General features: G+C 39.9%; 1 protein-coding gene across 1 annotated transcript in view; it reads left to right on the top strand.

Annotated features, from left to right (window-relative positions):
- Positions 1-11,231: 11,231 nt before the first annotated feature.
- LOC147625811 (acyl-coenzyme A oxidase 3, peroxisomal-like) overlaps positions 11,232-19,228 on the top strand; it is a 59,206-nt gene continuing 51,209 nt past the window's right edge. Inside the window, exons 1-8 of the mRNA XM_086817380.1 lie at positions 11,232-11,876; positions 11,947-12,289; positions 12,905-13,022; positions 13,109-13,216; positions 13,305-13,477; positions 13,575-13,674; positions 13,868-13,942; positions 14,032-14,162. Of these exons, the coding sequence (XP_086673506.1) occupies positions 11,744-11,876; positions 11,947-12,289; positions 12,905-13,022; positions 13,109-13,216; positions 13,305-13,477; positions 13,575-13,674; positions 13,868-13,942; positions 14,032-14,162 (1,181 nt within the window). The 5' untranslated portion in view covers positions 11,232-11,743. The remainder of the gene's footprint in view (positions 11,877-11,946; positions 12,290-12,904; positions 13,023-13,108; positions 13,217-13,304; positions 13,478-13,574; positions 13,675-13,867; positions 13,943-14,031; positions 14,163-19,228) is intronic.

Below are 19,228 nucleotides of genomic sequence, written 5' to 3'. Positions count from 1 at the left end.
ATAGAAGACTTTGATAGCTAAAAAGGGTAAGGAAAAAGTGGATGGAAGCTGGTAATACCCTTAACATAATCTCCTCTCTCCTGGAAGAACTCAAAGTTCAATTACGCAAATGTATCAAGGAAGTTGAAGACTTACAGGGAGCAACCACGGTTGCCAAATTTCTCAATGCAGAGCTATGAAAGCAAAATTCAGAATTCTAGATGTAGTGGCTACAAAAGGACACAGAAAATAGGTGCCCTTAAACAAAGAGTCAAGATCCTACAAAAGTAAATGCCTAAAGGTACGTGCCAAACAAATCTCATATACTTGATGAATATGGACTTCTTCCCCCACTGAGACCATTATTTTTTGGTGGAACTTGAGAAGATTCTAAGTGTTTCTTTGAAGTCAAACCCTTCATGGAGTACTTTGGTTACTTGATGAATATTGACTTCTTCCCACTGAGACCATTATTTTTTGGTGGAACTTGAGAAGATTCTAAGTGTTTCTTTGAAGTCAAACCCTTCATGGAGTACTTTGGTTACTGGAAGCACTTGAAGATGCATTGAGGATGAGATATAATGAGAGTTTCCCTATTCCAAGATGAGACACCTTGGTGAATTAAAAGGAGTGAAGGATGTAAGGGCCCATTATTTTAGGTAAGAAAAATCATTTTAATTAATTATTTAATTCTTTCTATGTTCCAATGGTAGGAAGATTTAATTTGGTGCATGTAATTATCTTTGTTGTGTGTGGGAATGAGATGGTGAACATTATTATAAGAGTATGGTTATTAAAAGGCAATAGTATTGTGTATGCATAAGGGAATGGTATTTGTATAAGGTAAACAAAAAAGGAGGGGAGAGAAAAAGAGAGTACAAGATTATGTCAAAGATAGATGGATATATATATTTAAAAGAGAGTACAAGATTATGTCAAAGATAGATGGATATATATATTTAAAAGAGAGTACAAGATTATGTCAAAGATAGATGGATTCTCTATATTTAATAAAACGGCATGTAGCTATTCCTATATCTCTCATATTATTGAGTATTTTGTAGATCCTACAATTGTTTTTTTAGATCAAGGAGGACGTAACGGACCTGTCTTTTATGAGACCCGATGATTTTGGTAGCGGAAAACAATAGTGAAACCTCTTTTTCGAGTTGTACTACCACTAGTCCATAATAATTTCGGTTACCCAATCGAGGGGACACCGACCCAAATTGAGGGTTTAACTAGTTTTAAGTGTACGCAAATCGAAAACTGGGTGTTTTGGATGGTGTAGTACGTCCAAGTGATGCTTCTATGGTAGTGTAAAGAACAACTTATATTCCAGTTATGTATCTGATTCTCTTAGTGCAAACTTGATATTAGTTTTAGAATCATTTATTAATTTCTTGTCATAGAAAATATGTAAATCATATCCTTTTTGGTAGATAATTAGGAGAAGCTTTGGAAGAAATTCATGAAAATATCTCCATGTATTAAAGAAGGATTGTCGTGAAATTTCCTTATGAATTTTATGAAATGATAGGTGGTTGCTCAATTAATAAATTAGGATAAATATTATATTTAATATGTAAGTGTTTTTTTTCCTATGGGTTTAGGGTGTTGTTCTTTGGTCATAAGATTGTCTAATTCTTTATGTCAATTGCAGGAAGAGTGTTTTTGTTATTGTCTATAAGATAAAAAGATGATTCTTTTGCTTAAAATCCCATATATAAAAAATTAAAGCCTAGAATATACAATTATATGGACTTGTCCGTAGTGAAAGATAGTCTTACTTTTATAAATATATAAGGAGGAGATGTCAGTTGTTGTCGGTTAACCGCTCACTTTTTTTAAAGAGTAAGTTGTGTAATTTTTGTTGTTTGATGTCTATAGTGTCAAGGGACGTTCTTTTTCCCCCCCTTAGAGTGAACTAGATTAATACCAAAGAAGTTGTTGTATACAAACATATACATATATATTTAGTTTTTTATAAACTAAAATAAATACCAAAGAAGGTGTTTTATACAAATATATACATATATATTGTAACCACAGTAGTAGAGCTGAATTGGTAGAAGAGGATGAGTGTTATCTCAAAGATCCTAGGCTCAATCCTCGCTAACTACAATAGATTTGCACCCTTGTACTAATTAATTGTCAATAATGGTGAGTGTAAGTTGTATACACAAGCCAGTGTAAATACCTATTTCCTATTAATTTCAAGCCTTCCTTTAAAAAAAACATATACATATATATCTTTTACTTATTAAAAACAAGCTATTCCCCCTTCCATCATATGTCCAAAGGAGAGGAGAGAGAGGGACAAGAGAGAAAGGGGAGCAATTCACATTTCCCCTTTCTCAAATTTGAATTTTCGACTTGCACAAGCCATAGTTCATATTTTTCAGTCATAATGTCAATGCTGAAGAAATAACTGAGCAATATACACTATATGGGCAAGGGGATTTTTTTTAAATGTTTAACTCCCGTCAATGTGTTTGACCGTGCATATATCTATATGGATATTTACATCCCAAACAAGCTAGAGGCCAGCATGGAGTCTACTTTGTTTTGAATGCTCCACACTGGGAAATATTGCCCATCTGCACACTGGATCATTCTTAAAGTGGGGAATGGAATGGATAGAAAAAGGGTTGTTGCTGTTTGGAAAGTGATGAAAATATGACATTGATGATTTTTTTTCACGGATCGTCCAAGTTTAAGGTACTTCCCAGATGTAGACACTACTGGGGTTAAAGATGAACAGCTAAATAATAGTAATCCAAGATCAAGAAGTAACCCCATCCCTGTGGATAGTGATGAAGATGTTTACAATTGCATGGCAAATATCACTCTTTTTGGGACCCACCAAATATGAGGGAAGCAATAGAAAATGGTCATGATTTTGTATCTTTGCACCTCAAGAAGCAAGTGGAAGATACTATCTTCATGTAAGGAATTCCAAGGGATATGTATGACCATCTTTCGAATATATATTTCATGATGGTGATCATTGTATTTCATGGTGATCGTTGTATAAACCATCACTTTTATCGTTGTAAAAATTCCCACTATTGCTAATACAAAATATGTTTTTTCTATAAATTTCCTTATTTCAAATGAATGGAACATGCAAATTTTATGTATTTCATTAATTATTTATCATCCTTACCTTTAGTTACAGTAATGTTTGAAATACTTTGTAATAACCTTTAGAGGTCTAAATTTTGTGTATTTCATTCATTATTTATCATCCTTACCTTTAGTTACAGTAAGGTTTCAATTACTTTGTAATAACCTTAGAGGTCTAAATTACTTTGTAATACTATAGTAAAGCACCCAATGTCTACTTTTGTAATAAGGTTTAAATCACTTTGTAATAACCTTAGTGAAACCAAGGTTTTGCGTTAAGTAATCAATTAATGACAAAAATCTAATAGGTACCCATGACAAAAAACTAATACACCCTCTCCTTGTAGCGATTCTCAAAACAATTAACTCCTCAAAACTTTTCAAACCTTAGTTCTCTCCTTTTACGCTTCAAAGTTTTTTTTGGTAGAATCTACACAATTCTACACATGATGGAGAAATGGCTCAACATGCAAATAATGCATGTTGAGTACACAATAATCTCCAAGAATTTGCACAATTCTACACATGATGAAGAAATGGCTTTCTTAACATGCAAATAATCCAACTGAAAGGCCTCGACCACTATCATTCAACGATGGTAAGTTGGACGAGACCAACTATGCACTCTAGAGCAATTCCATGAGATCCAACTCTTATTTTGGCATGGAGGAAAAGGATCTAGAAACATTGTGTGAACCTTCATCAGGAGCATTAATTATGTTATGGCTATGATTCAGCAAACATACTACTGTAATCAAGCCCTAAGTCAAAGGTAGATGGGCTTTTTTTTCAAATGATGGTGTGTGTGAAAAGATAAGGGGGTGATCAAGGTGAACTAGCGGCTCTTAGTCTATGTGTGTCACAAAACACAAGGTGAGAAGGCACTGCTATATCTTGCTCTTATGAGCTTGCCCATTGCAATGGTTGCCCATTACAATGGTTGGGGTTTAAAGATTTTATAGTTAATTAAATGTCCCATCTTAGCGGGCCATTCGATTAAATAGTTAATTAAATGTCCCATCTTAGCGGGCCATTCGATTAATATTGTTCTCTAGTGCCATGCATTTAGTTCACAAGTGGGGAAATTTTGATTTCAAGCTTGTGGACAAAAATTATTTGTTAGAATAATTCACCTCTCCTTGTTAAAAACATTCTTCAATGACTTGGAGATTGAAACCATGAGGTTGTAGCTTATGGGATGTATGTGGAGGCAAGATAACACTATCAATTTTCATGTACCTCTACCACAACATCTAACCCAATATTGCTCTCATGTTCATTGAGAACTCAAATGTGAGTAATGCTTGTTGACATATGTTTAGTGGCACTACGGTTTCGTCAAAGTGCTCAAGCCACATTAGCCTTTTGTTTTTCATTGACATGATGGCATCTTCCTCACACTCACCCAAGTGATACTACCCTACCCATTGAAGTAATGAATAACGACAGCATCTACCTTGATAAATATTCATATGTCAATCCCAAAGTCTAATCTCAATCCATACACCACTCAATAGCCTCTATGAGTCTTTATGAGAAGGCACCTCTATGAGTCTTTATGAGAAGGCACCTCTATGAGTCTTTATGAGAAGGCACCTCCATGAGTCTTTATGAGAAGGCACCTCTATGAGTCTTTATGAGAAGGCACCTCCATTCCTTTCTTTAGAGTTGTGCACCCACGTTTCTAATCTACATTCTAAATGTTTTGTGTAGAGGGTAAGCCCACAAATGTGCCTAGGCATATACTTTTAAGTATTAGTTGATGAAAACTAAGAAAATCCAAGAAAAATGAAGTTACAAGTGAGTTGTAGGCTAAGGACATGTGTGAAGTACCGTTGACTTACCTCATCACTTTATATATAAGTCAATTTCTCTAAATTCTAATCGCCTTTTATATGTGAGCCATAGGCTAAGGACATGTGTGAAGTATCTTTGACTTATCTTGTCACTTTATTTATAAGTCAAATTCTCTAAATTGACTTTATCTATAAGTCAATTTCTCTAAATTCTAATGGACTTTTATACTCTTAAGAATTCTTCTCTACTTTTCCTCTTTTTTCCAATTCGCAGTGGTCTCAATTATTGTAAGCTCTCACTAATGTGTGCAAATATTTTCAAGTTATGGAATCTCTAAGATATCCAATTCACATTGGTCTCAATTGTTGCAAGCTCTCACTAATTTGCACATATTATCAGGTTATGGAATTTCTAAGCTATCTAATGGGCCCAAGCATTTGAGTTTACATGAAGGTTTAGTTTTAGAGATGTGGGATTGAAACTTTGCTTCTCTTTACCTATGAGTAAGCCTCTTACTTGAAAGCTTTTGTTTGAATGAAAAGAAGCTTAAGGTCAGACGCTTGTGATTCTAGTGGGTTATGCAAGAAAATATAGAGAGAATATCTTCAAGTGGGTGTGTCAGATAAAGAAGTCAAAAGTGATGTATAGGCTAGTAGGCTTGAATCCTGGCAAAACTCTTGTTATGAAACTCCCAAGGAGTGAAATGGGAGTATAGTGAGAGAGGTGCTTCAAAGTGATAATGTGCAAGCAAGTGTAAACCTTAGGACTTATAACCTCTTTACCTATGAGTAAGCCTCTTACTTGAAAGCTTTTGTTTGAATGAAAAGAAGCTTAAGGTCAGACGCTTGTGATTCTAGTGGGTTATGCAAGAAAATATAGAGAGAATATCTTCAAGTGGGTGTGTCAGATAAAGAAGTCAAAAGTGATGTATAGGCTAGTAGGCTTGAATCCTGGCAAAACTCTTGTTATGAAACTCCCAAGGAGTGAAATGGGAGTATAGTGAGAGAGGTGCTTCAAAGTGATAATGTGCAAGCAAGTGTAAACCTTAGGACTTATAACCTCTTCTAATATTATACGAGATTGGTAAATTAATTTAACAGGTAGTAATATTCTATAACATCAGTAACTCAATTTGACATGAAATTATAACTACCCTAACAAAAGTATTATTGTCTGAGTGGTCACATTTCCTTTCTAAAGCGGCAATATTGGCATCTTAACAACCTTCTTCCCATAAAATGACTTTGTACCCACTCATATGTGTGGAGACGGACCTATAATGCATCTGGAAAGTTTAGAGACATCCCAAGCAAGATGTCTTTTAATCATTTTACTAATAGAAATGATTGAGGATCAGAAGACTCTAACTACCATCTAAAAAATGGAGGTGATTCAGAGTTCCACCCCCCTTTCCAGTACAAACAGGCCACTAACACATTCAGCTCGAATAAACGATCCAGTGGTTCCCAATACATAAGGTCCATATCACCATTGCCAATGCCAACAATGACTGACATCAGCTCCATTAGCTTAGTTTTTGACATAGGTTTGTTTATTCACACTGGGATCAAATGCAGCTTTCTTATCCAAAGAGGTTCACTGGATTCACTAGACCTTGCTTTATTTTACAATGCAGCTTTCTTGTCCAAAGAGGTTCACTGGATTCACTAGACCTTGCTTTATTTTTTTACAATGCAGAGGTTCTGCAGGCCTTGGTTTCCTTCAGGACGTGGCACAATACACACACAAGGAGACTTTAGATGTGCATGTTCACAAGGAGCAATGCAAGGTGTGGATGATGGTTTAGCACACGACAAAGTTGTTTCTATGAGAGCTTTTCTGTTAAAATTACAGCAATGTGATGAGCTATGGTGGATCAAATGCTAGAATCAACATCATTAACAAAGAGATTAGATGATAATTAAGACGTGATTTAGTGAGCAATTAACTGATAGCTTAATGTAGGCATGGATAATCAAAAACCAGTAAATTCTCATTAGGCCAACGCCTCAATTTATAGAGTTTACATCATGGCATCTAATCCCACGGATTTCTCCTTGATTCTCTCCACCTCTTTTGCTTAATTCTCTCCACCTCTTCCCAGAATATCTCCACACCTCCTAAATCTTCTCATGCTACCCTTTATTCTCTCCAAGTAGATTCTTCTCACCTTTTCACAGGTTCTCTCACATTTATAGATTCTCTTTTATACACCTGGACCCTATACCAAGTTTCCCTCTTACTTGATAGTCGGTCGCGACCAGTGCCTCAAGTCCCTAAACTCATAGTCCTTGACACACTCTCTCTCTCTCTCTCTCTCTGTCCAAGGCTACTAGAAGTGCCCGTGACCTTGACTAAAGTGCTCACACATACATCTACCACATGGCCTACATCATCGGTGGCTCAGAGGTGGTTTTACTCTGTTGGGGCAGGTTACATTAGGTTGTGGGGTCTCTCTCTCTCTCTCTCTCTCTCTCTCTCTCTCTCTCTCTCTCTCTCTCTCTCTCTTAGAAAAGATGATCCGACTCCACTTCCTTAGGAGCCTCCATGAAGTTTGCCAATGTCATTCCTTCTCCACTGGGTTTGCTGTAGCAGTCTCTTGCCATGTGTCCTGGCTTTCCAGAGTTGTGGCAAGTGAAGGTCCTTCCTCCTACTCTGCCTCTTCCTCGTCCTTGTCCTCGAGAGAATCCTCCTCGGGTAAAGAATGCTTTTTCTTCTCCTGCTACTGTTGAGTCAAGCCATTTCTTCTCTTTGCCTCTACTCTCTTGCTCTAGTAGAGCTCCTTCTATCTCGTGTAGCTTCAATTCAGGTACATTCTTTAGTTTTGCTACAATATTTTTATACTCACATTTGTCCACACTCTTCAGAAGCACTGCTAGTGCCTCATCACAGCTTCTACCTTTTTGCCAATACCTGCTAGTTGTTGCTTAATGCTTTTATATCTGTTCAAGTGTGTGATTAAAGGTTCACTTTTCTTCATATCCAATTTGTAGAATTGCATTAACAGATTTATCTTTGAATTTTTAGCTTGTGTGCCAAATAATTTATTGAGTTCATCCCATGCATCTTTTGCCCATTGTATCCCTGTGATGTGATGAATGATTTCATCACTTAAACTGAGTGCAATAAGTCCCAATGCTTTTTCATTCCTGATCTTCCACTCATTTTCACCTCTCACCTCTGGGCATTCATCTCTTCCCTCAACTAGCCCCCACAGATTTTTCCTCATCATCATGAGCAGATACATGGTTTTTGTCTACCATGTGTAAAACTGCTCATGATGATGTGAAGGGGGTCTTACCTCTTGATCCAATTTCAAGATTCAAGGGCAGTGTCTACCCTTTTACAACTCAATCTGGTGTTTAAGAGATGATTACAACAGATTTATTAGCATAAAATCACCAGAAATTACATCAAATTAAGGGTAACCAATTTGTACGGAATGGTTGGAGTATCAAACCATCTCCGAATTGCAATATGAAGTTATAGGGATCTGTATCAGATACCTAATGGTTAATTTGAACCCTCAATTGCACCAAAAAATAGTGATTAACACTGATTAGCAAATTAATCCTCTGTTTTGTGTTCCAAAAAAAAAGAGTATGCCAGGAACCCAAATCTGAGGCCTTAGAGTTCAAATGAGCTCAAATGCTTTCAAGGCCATCAATAGCAATTAGTCTAGTAGAGGATTAAGCCAAGAAACACAAGATTTGACCAAACATTGAATGCTTAATCTCTGTTTTACCAAAGTCACTTGCAGATTTGATGAAGAGCTTGGATCTCACTGTAGACTTGATCAAATCAAATCAAATTTGATGAAGAGCTTGGATCTCACTGTAGACTTGATCAAATCAGATTTGATGAAGAGCTTGGATCTCACTGTAGACTTGATCAAATCAAACTCTGACTTCGCTAGCTTGTAGAGCACCCTTGAAAACCCCTAGGGCTAAGAGGAATTAGACCCATTTGATCTGGAGCAGTAGAGATTTCAATTTCTCCTTAGAAAAACGGCGCCTACAAATCAGCAAAAATCGGCAGCTCCAGTAGGCGGTTTGCGATTCTGTTTGGATGGGCTAGAGCAGTAGAGTGTTCGCTATGTATACCTAGAAGGGCTTGCCCTAATATTGCTCTTGGAGGGAGATCAAGCCCCTCCACTGGCTGGGAGTACAGAGGGCTAGTTGAAAATAGTAAAAAAAAGTGATTATTTCTTAATCATCTACTAATCCTAATTAGTTAGATAATGGGCTCATAAACTTGATGGATTCTAGGCTAGGCTCTGATACCATGTTAAAATTACAGTAATGTGATAAGCTATGGTGGATCAAATGCTAGAATCAACATCATTAACAAAGAGATTAGATGATAATTAAGACGTGATTAGTGAGCAATTAAGTGATAGCTTAATGTAGACATGGATAATAAAAAACCAGCAAATTCTCATTAGGCCAATGCCTCAATTTATAGAGTTTACATCCAAGCATCTAATCCCACTGATTTCTCCTTGATTCACTCCACCTCTTCCCAGAATATCTAATCCCACTGATTTCTCCTTGATTCACTCCACCTCTCCTTGATTCACTCCACCTCTTTTGCTTGATTCTCTCCACCTCTTCCCAGAATATCTCCACACCTCCTAAATCTTCTCATGCTACCCTTTATTCTCTCCAAGTAGATTCTTCTCACCTTTTCACAGGTTCTCTCACATTTACAGATTCTCTTTTACAACCTCTAGCCAAGGGCTTGTTCCCGCACACACCCTATTCACTTGCATATTTCAACATTTTTCATGTCCATCTACACGAACAACACCAACATCCAATAGTAGAGGGGTATGGATAGGAGCTTTGCCATGTGCATGTCGACAGACGCCAAGAGAAAGACACGGAGAGGACACGGATCATACAAAGGAGTTCGGGCATCAACCAAACCCAACAAACCAGAACGTCTAGGAACAGAAGTAGAAGGATCATACTGAGGATACAACGTCTAGGAACAGAAGTAGAAGGATCATACTGAGGATACAACGTTGTGAGGGATCCATCTAGACAAACACACAAAACACATAGACACGAGGCATCATAGAAAATCAGAGACATTTATTTTTATAACACATACCAGAGACATTTATTTTTATCCATCTAGACAGACACACAAAACACATAGACACAAGGCATCATAGAAAATCAGAGACATTTATTTTTATAACACATACCTAGTGCAAGAAAACAAAAATCTTTGATGCATGCAAGTTAAACCTCATCAAACCATACCACATGGATGCATGGGCAAAAAAAAAACTTTAACCTAACTAAAGTAGAGGAAAGTCATGCGCAAACACACATAGGCATGCATGGCAAAAAAAAAAACCTAATTAAACCAGGCATGCACTAGGCGTGAAGGCTTTTAAAAAAAATATAAACCCGAATTAAACCATAACAGAGGCGCCCCATTAAACCAAAGCATATGATGAGAGAAATCCCAACATATCACCTAGAATCGAGAGAGAAAGAGAGAGAGAAAGTAGGGTATGGTTATAAAACCTTAGCAAACCATACCGCACGGACGCATGGGAAAACAAAAACCTAACTAAAGCAGAGGACAAGCATGCATAGACATGCATCGGCATGCTCGGCCAAAAAAACAAAACTAATTAAACCACACATGCACTAGGCATGAAGCCTTATTTTTTTAAATGTAAACTGTAATTAAACCACATCAGAGGTGCCCCATTAAACTAGAGCACATGATGAGAGAGAGAGAGAGAGAGAGAGAGAGAGAGAGAGAGAGAGAGAGAGAGAGAGAGAGAGATTAGGTATGGTTATAAAACCATAGCACAAGGATGAGAGAGAAATCCCTACATATCACATGGGATTGGAAGCCGGGAAGGTCGACCACGATGTAGAGGAAGCACAACATACATATCACCTAGAATCAGAAGCTAGGGAGGAGCACGAGGTCGAGGAAGCGCCAAGAATAATCAGAAGCTGGGGAGCACGAGGTCGAGAAGGCACTGCCTTCATATCGACGTTGGGTGCACCACTAGGGAAGCCATCATGACGTTGGGTGCATCATCAGTATCAAAAAGGGGACATGCATCAAAAACCCATGCATAATTTCACATCACCATCATCTACGAAATATTCTGGTCAAAGGTCTAAAACCTTAACAAGCCTAAGGCCCAAAACACATTAAAACCTTAATCCAAAGGCATATTTCATAAAAAAAATAATAGCAAAAGTAGACGTTAGGTGCTTTATTGATTGTTTTGGGCTTTCCTCTACATGGAGCACATATGCTAAGGTTCTTCACGCTGCAACGATTCACATAAGGTAATTGCTATCAGATTTGTAAGAATGTGGGAGCAAAATTCGGTAAAGGCACATCACCGTGGTCGTAGTAGGTACTACTTGCCACTTCCATTTACACTTTCTATGTAAAATTAACGAGACTGTCTTCGCCAAGTTTGTATCTACATGTGCGCGGGCTATACATTAATTACATGTATATGAGTAGGCTATCAATAGGGGCACACAATGAGAGAAAAAATATATAATTCATTAATTGAAAAGATTCTTTAGTAGGATTTGGCTTGAAGCTTAGAAGAATTGTCAAATAGACCTAAATTAGTCATGAGCGAGGAGGCTTCGTCATAGATGATCACAACTCTAATATTTTGGATAAATCTAGGAGAAAATCAAGGTGTCTCTCTTTTTCTCTCTTCTATAGTGTACTGCCCCCCCTCTCCATCATCATCTCTCTCTCTCACATACACCACCACCAGCACCACCACCACCAATAACAACAACGACGATTGCCGTTACTCACTGAGTTGGATCGCATGGAGATGGAAGCAAGGAGAACTGCAATGCTGTTCAAGCACCTTTCACCGGCCACAACAACAAAAACAAGCAGTTATACGCTCCTTGAAGCCCTTCCCTGTCTAGGCTACAGCCCTGCAGAGTCCAATTCAGGTAAGGAAAAAAAGATCTGTCTCTCTCTCTCCCCACACACACACACCTCAAATTGCCATTTGTTTTGCAGAACCTCCCTTCTTCGACCCCCTTTCTATGCGGAAGCTTCTAGACGCCCACAACATCGAAGAGCGTGATGCAATGTTTGAATTGATGGGCAGCAGCGATCTCTTTATTTTGAAGCAGATGGGGAGGGATGTCTTCCTGGGCGCTGATTACAACCAGCCCATGGAGGCCCAACGGGACAAAACCATGGACCGGATACGCTTCCTGCTGAGTAAAGGGGTCTTCAAAGGCTGGCTCACCAGCTATGACCACCCTCAATCCGCCTTAGCTAGAGCGGCTGTGCACGAGTGCTTTGGAATTTTCGACCACTCTTTGGAAATCAAGCTCGGGGTCCATTTTCACTTGTGGTAAGAAATTTTTATTTGATTCTGCAAAGCAAGGCTGTGCTATGTTTAGAGAGATATTAGATCATTCATGAAGAAGAAATCTCCAAACATGGAAGGTCATGTCTCACAATGCTCTCTCTCTCCCTCTCTCTCTCACACACACACGTGCCCCCGTGCGTGCGCGCGCACAAAAATATACACATGTATGTGTATGTACATATTATATACTTATATGTGCATTTGTATACATACACCTACATAGATACATGTGTGTGTGCGTGTACACACATATTTGTATGTATGCATGTATGTGTGTATCTGGATGTATGTGCGCGCGCACACGCACACACTTTTTTTTTGTGGGTGAAACCACTGTTTATATTAAATAGTAAACTGTACCGCACGCGCGTGCGCGCGCGCGCACACACACACACAGAGGCACATGTATGTATTGGAAAACTATTTTTCAAATCAGTAAATAGTTTTACGTCATAATTGCAAGACATAGTCATAAAGAGAATTCAGTTTCGATGTCACTTTTTTGGGAGAGCTACACTTTTAAGTCTTCACAAAAGTGTCCATATTTCTGTGGCCCTTGTGGCTACTTCACGTTGACTGACAGACCTTGGGGCTAAGGGGGGGTGCAATTCAGCATCTTGGGACAGGTCGGCATCATCGAAAATGGCTACAAGCCACTGAGGAGTACAAAGTCAAAGGATGCTTTGCCATGACTGAGCTTGGACATGGCAGTAATGTGAGAAACTATCCCAAGCTCTTGGTACTGCCAATCTTGTTTGTGTGTTTTTAATGCAGTTCAACACCTTTCTTTTTCATGGATAGGTTCGTGGCATCGAGACGGTTACTATCTACGACTCATCCACACAAGAATTTATCATAAATACCCCATGTGAGTCTGCTCAAAAATACTGGATTGGTGGAGCTGCTAATGTAAGTACTTATTTTTCAGGTATACAGTAGCACTTACCTTGCATGTGCATGAGTTGTAGATTCCAATTCAATTTGCTATTGATTTCAGGATGCAACCCATGCAGTTGTCTTCTCACAGCTACATATTGGTGGGAAGGAGGAGGGTGTCCATGCATTTATTGCACAGATAAGAGATGATAGGGGCCAGGTGTGCCCCGGAGTCCGGATAGCTGATTGTGGGCATAAGATAGGCCTTAATGGGGTAGACAATGGAAGAATATGGTCCAGATTTGACTCTTCATCACTTTTCTTTTGGTTTGTTTTTCTTTACTTGTATGTTTGTGGGCATGTCTAATGACACTCTTGAATGTGGTATTAGGTTCGACCATAAGCGCGTGCCTCATGAGAATCTGCTCAATTCGGTCGCTGATGTGTCTGAAAGTGGAGAATACATAAGTCAAATAAAAGACCCTGATCAAGTACATGCTTGCCTTTACAGTTTTTAAACAGTTTTGTAGATTGATTATCCAAGGGTTTGCCTTTTCTATTTAAGATGGTCAGAGAGAGCATATTATACTCAGCATATGTGATAGTTAATTGTAATGGGTTTGCAAATGCAGAGATTATACTGTATCAGCTGCTTTAGAGTGCTGTCTGTGTTGCAAAATGCAGAGGTTTGGTGCATTTATGGCTCCTCTTACATCTGGCCGCATTACAATTGCAGCGAGTGCTGTGTACAAGGCTAAGGTACATGCTGCCCCAGTTTTCTTTAACAAAAATTGCACTTGCAAGTGCACTTTGAATGATAAAGGCTCTTTAATTATGTTTGTTGGCAGATTGGATTGGCTACAGCTATCCGTTATGCTCTAACAAGAAGAGCCTTTTCTCTCAGTCCCACGAGCCCGGAGGTTTTACTTCTTGATTATCCCAGCCATCAGCATCGGCTTATCCCTCTGCTAGCCAAAACGTAAGCCTTTTGCTCATCACTTTAATTAAAGAATCAGAATCAAAATTTGGATGGTGTACACTATAGACCAGTGGTGATGTATTCTTTATGAGGATATAGCAAAAACACACACACACACACACACACACACACACATGCAGCAAGCAAGCAGAGATGTAGAGAAACACAACACTCAAAGTAGGTTGTTGAGAATTAGTGAAGTGATAAAGGTAACAAACACACTCAAAGTAGGTTGTTGAGAATTAGTGAAGTGATAAAGGTAACAAACACACTCATAAGAGTGTGTACACACCCACGCTTAGAGGAAAAAGCCTTCTAAGGAGGGGAAAAGAACCTTGGCTCATTATTAGCCTACATCCACACATCACTACCATATAAATGGTTACAAATCTCTTGCAATGAGCCTCTCCTTGACATAATTATAATACACCTCAATTTGCTTTGCGTGAGCATGAGGCACTGGGTTTCTCACTAGTACACAAGCATAAACAAGATTAGAGACTCCAAATAAAAGGAGTGTAGGCAAGCTCACCACTCAACCGTAAACCTCTCCCAAGCCAAGGACTAAGGTTCCATTCCCACATGCCAAGCCAATCAGCCTTGGCATCCCATCCCACGAGTGCCTGTCTTGAAGGACCCTTGGCAAGACTGCGTGTGATCTGCCATGTCCATAGTAGGAGTAAGCCTCTTGGTCTAGGTCCTAACCACAATGACTTATTATTGCTGCTAAATAACTGTCCAGTTGTAAATAGCCAATATACTTGGTATTATTAACCATGAGCCTTAGCTGCCTGTATCAACCTGCTTCTCTGATCCTAGGGCTCCCCTAACCCTATTGGATTAGACTACTAATCTTAGGGGGTTTGTACTAATCACTCATGTTTTGCATTTAGGAGATCCGTGGAGTTGTAACACCCTTACTTATCTATCTTTTGGGAATGATGCTTGTTACATCTTATCCAAAATGCATCCTGTAGATATATGTTTGTCAGGGGTCTCTAGTTTTGGCAACTCTGACACCATTTCTTGCCTTTTAAGATGCAACAAACAAACTGCCAAAATTGAAGTAACCAAAGCAAGCATGCCATCGCTCCACGTCACTCATAGCACGTGTGGCAGTAAAACTGAACAAGCATCTCTCATACATGTTCAACTTGTAAAGCCCATAGCTTAAAGTACCGGATACTACAGTGATGTCTTTATCACTTCGGTCATGAACTATACACTTGCCATCAACTAATCTGACCACTGGCCCTATCCTAGCAATGATAAAGATTGACAGCAAGTTCTTTTTAATGCCTAGAACAAACAAGATTTTGAGAGAGTGATTGATCCACCATTTGCAGCAATGTGAGCACAACCTTACCAACTCCTTTCACTTATACGAGGAGGAGTTTGCTTATGTGACTATGCCTCCTCTTGAGGAGCAGACTCAAGGGAGGAAAACAAATCACGTTGAGCAGTCATGAGCCGAAGTGCAGATGCAAAACCTTGGTAGGAATCCGGTAAAGCCATGAGAACAATAGACACCAAATGAATTAACCAAATAGGCCTCACGTGACACACTTATAAGTATGCAGGGTAGAGCCAGGTATTAAATAGCAGCTAACGGGCAAAGGTTGGACAACACAGGGTGACACATGGCAACGATGATGTGGCAATGGTGACATGGCACCGATGACATGGCAATCGAGTACAGTTGGCCAATATCAATACAATTGGCCGACTAGGAGCATTGGTGCTTATACATTCGTGGGTAGCCAAATCATCTTATTCATCTACTTTCCTCAGTGTTGGAGTTCACAGAGCGTTTCTCTATAGGCAAAGTGCTAGCCATGAGTTATAGTAGGTCATAGGGCTATGATTTGATGTCATCATTCTTAGCCACATCTTGTATTTGAATTTCAGTTATATTTCTTATTTCTTGTACATAATACAGAGCAGTAATTTAGGACTCTTGGTGTGCGTTGTATGTGTGATTCCGCCGCACTCTTCTATCTCTGGAAAACCCCTGCACATAGGTGCAAGTGTGCTGTTGGCCCTAGACAATAGACTGAGATTCACGCTAATTCGCGGAAAACTATACAAGACATACGAAATAACTAATATACGAAACGAAAGCGACCAGTGGAAATACGTCAGTTTCTTACTCATGTAAATGAACTATTTCTTGGCAACGGCGACGACTTTTCCGGAGTCTTATTTCGGTTATGGTCGACCGGATGTCCCGGCATATTGCCCGATTGTGTTGTCGAGTATAGTTGGTGTAACTTTTTTTGTTTTCCTTTTTTGGCATCATTGTGCGTTGACTACTTGGACAGGGTAGAGCACCTAGATTCCAAGAGTGCACAAGTTTTGGTTTGTGAAAAGTGAATATGTGGGTTCTCTTCATTGCACCTCGGGATTCTCTTTATTGCACCTTCCGTGCTCACCAAACACTTACCCCATCACGCAGGGTTGAAATCCCTCACCCAGTCTTTGATCACTTAATATTTGTCATGGATTCACAACTCACCGATTCACCTACGCGTCCATGGATGCATAGGCGGCTAAAATGGAGGCTATATCTGGCCGTCTCGACAGGATGAAGTCGGCACCTAGTATTCCGGATCTAGAATCTAGAAGGGCCCATGCTTTGAAGCAAGTATTGGATGATTCCGAGGACGAAGTGGAAAAACTTTCTGGAGGAGGATGTACTGGATGAGCTTCGCTCCCAGTCCACCAGTCATCATTCTAGGAGAGACGCCTTTCGCATCACCAACGGTCTCCTTCGTGGAATCCCTCTCCACCACCAGATTCTTCAGACAGTTCCCGCATGTCTTCATTGGCTCGACGTTGGGGGAATGTCACAAATCCCTAATTTCCTAGGCTCAAGATTAAACCCTATGCATGTACATGCCCATGGATGGGTCACCATTTGACATGTGCACGTGACATGCCAGGTGTTTTGTTGACATGTACTATGAATGGATCCTGGGGAGCCCATTGACATGGCAATTTCCAAGCGTCACTAGTAGATGGGGCTTCTTTCCTTGATGAGCTCAAATTGAAAGCATAAGTGCTTGTGAATTTGATTTTGATTTGTATGTCTGGTTTTGAATGCCTGGGCAATGCGTGGTTCAAAATGTTGCATTTAGGCTTGCTCTGCCTGATCATTGGAAATACATAATGCTTTCCATATGAGCTTGTTGAAGCCATATGAAGGACCTCCTCCAATGGAGCCATACTTTATCTTCTATATTAGCTAGGATTAGGATCTTTGTAGGACATTGACTAGCTATTTTATGGGATTTTTGATGATGTGCTATCCAAGGACGTGGAGTTGGCAGGTAGGTGTAGGGATAATTTCAAAAGCCTATAAATAGCAAGGGTCACTTCAGTCTTTAGTTATCTAATCCCTCATAGTTGGGGCTGGTCATAGGCATAGTAGAGTCCTTTTGGAAGCCGTGTTGGCTGGGATTTATATACATCTTTATACATGTATACAGAAAACACTGTTTTCAGCAACATGTCTCTCTTCTCTCTGTTCATCATTGCGTTCGCAAGGAAGTTCTTCCACATGTTACACCCTAGCCAGGAGAGGCAAGAGATCTTTGATACCGAGAGATCCATCAGGTGTAGATTGTGCGCTTTGCAGAGGGAACTTGAGAAACACCATGATGACCAATGGATCTCAGATGTATTATGCACCGTTAGGGCTGAGTTGTAAGACTCTTTTGAGTAGCATGTAGAGTGTTGTTATCATGCACAAGAGTCATTCTGGATTCAGATGGGAGGTGGATAAAACATGCATTTCTTTGCTGCCCATGGCCTCTCTTATAACAGGGAATGCGATAAACAGCTGCAAGCTTGCAGGGAGTGCTCCACTCAGAGCCTGACATGGTTAGGAGTATTTCCTATGGATTTTACTGCCGCTTGTTATCTATTGTGACTCAATCCCTTAAAGGGATAGGGCACAACAAAAGGTTTGGGAATCCCTGAATAAACTGATTTCGGATGACATGTGTGCCTTACGTGATGCCCCTTTTTCAGCAGATGCTTAAGACATTCAATTCAGGCATTACCACATGGTAAATGTCTTGGGGATGATGGCCTCTCTCCCATGTTTTTCATGAGTTTTTGGGATGACATTGGGGATGAGATCACGGCCACATTACAGGATATGTGGAACACAGGCTCTATGCCTCCTTTTCTTACTGAGGGTCTTATCCACCTCATCCCTAAGGGTGGTGATAAGACTAACGTTGCCTAGTGGAGACCTATCACATTGCTTGTGACTGCATACAAAATTCTTGCCAAGGCAGTGAGCATGAAATTGCAGCATGAGGATCTTATCCACCTCATCCCTAAGGGTGGTGATAAGACTAACATTGCCTAGTGGAGACCTATCACATTGCTTGCAACTGCATACGAAATTCTTGCCAAGGCAGTGAGCATGAAATTGCAGCAAGTGTTATGGATAGTCATTCATGACACACAGAATGGATTCCTCTATGGAAGAAGCATCTTTGAGATAACATATTTTCCTTTTGGGAGGTGGTAGAGTGGGTCAAGGCAAGTAATCAGCCCTTGGCAATCTTGCTACTTGATTTTGAGAAAGCCTATGTGTCATGTGCACAGAGTGTATCTACTGTGTGCAACACGCACACAAGACTAGCTTCGAGGCTCGAGGTAGGCTGATTGACGAGCTGGGATAGACTGACGGGTGGGCACCCAAGTGTGGATGCTTGTTGACCGGCCAAGAGCCTATAAAAGGGTGGCCAAGGTTAGTCAGCTGTTCATAGAGTCTCGCGAGTCTTTATGAGAGCTCTATGGTCAAGAGCCTGGATCTAGTGCAGGCGTGCACCTGCGTCATACGGCGGAGACCGGTAGTAGTCTTGAGGCCCACTAGGGTAGCTCCTTGGCGGTATGGGACATCATGAGGTAGAGACTGGTCAGTGCGTCTTGCTAGTTAGCTTAGCTCGTGGCTCGGTGGAGATAGCCAAGATTTGTGGATTTTGCCCACGGTTGTCAAGGTTGGGTGGTGAGTCAAGCTTGCACCCCCTTCACGTTATTTGGCTTTGTTT

Source organism: Cibotium barometz, chromosome 23 (assembly GCF_041138505.1).
Source record: "Cibotium barometz isolate CiBa-2024 chromosome 23, ASM4113850v1, whole genome shotgun sequence".
Taxonomy (NCBI): Eukaryota; Viridiplantae; Streptophyta; class Polypodiopsida; order Cyatheales; family Cibotiaceae; genus Cibotium; species Cibotium barometz.
Note: the sequence above shows the minus strand (reverse complement) of the source record. Positions and strands in the feature narration are given on the sequence as shown.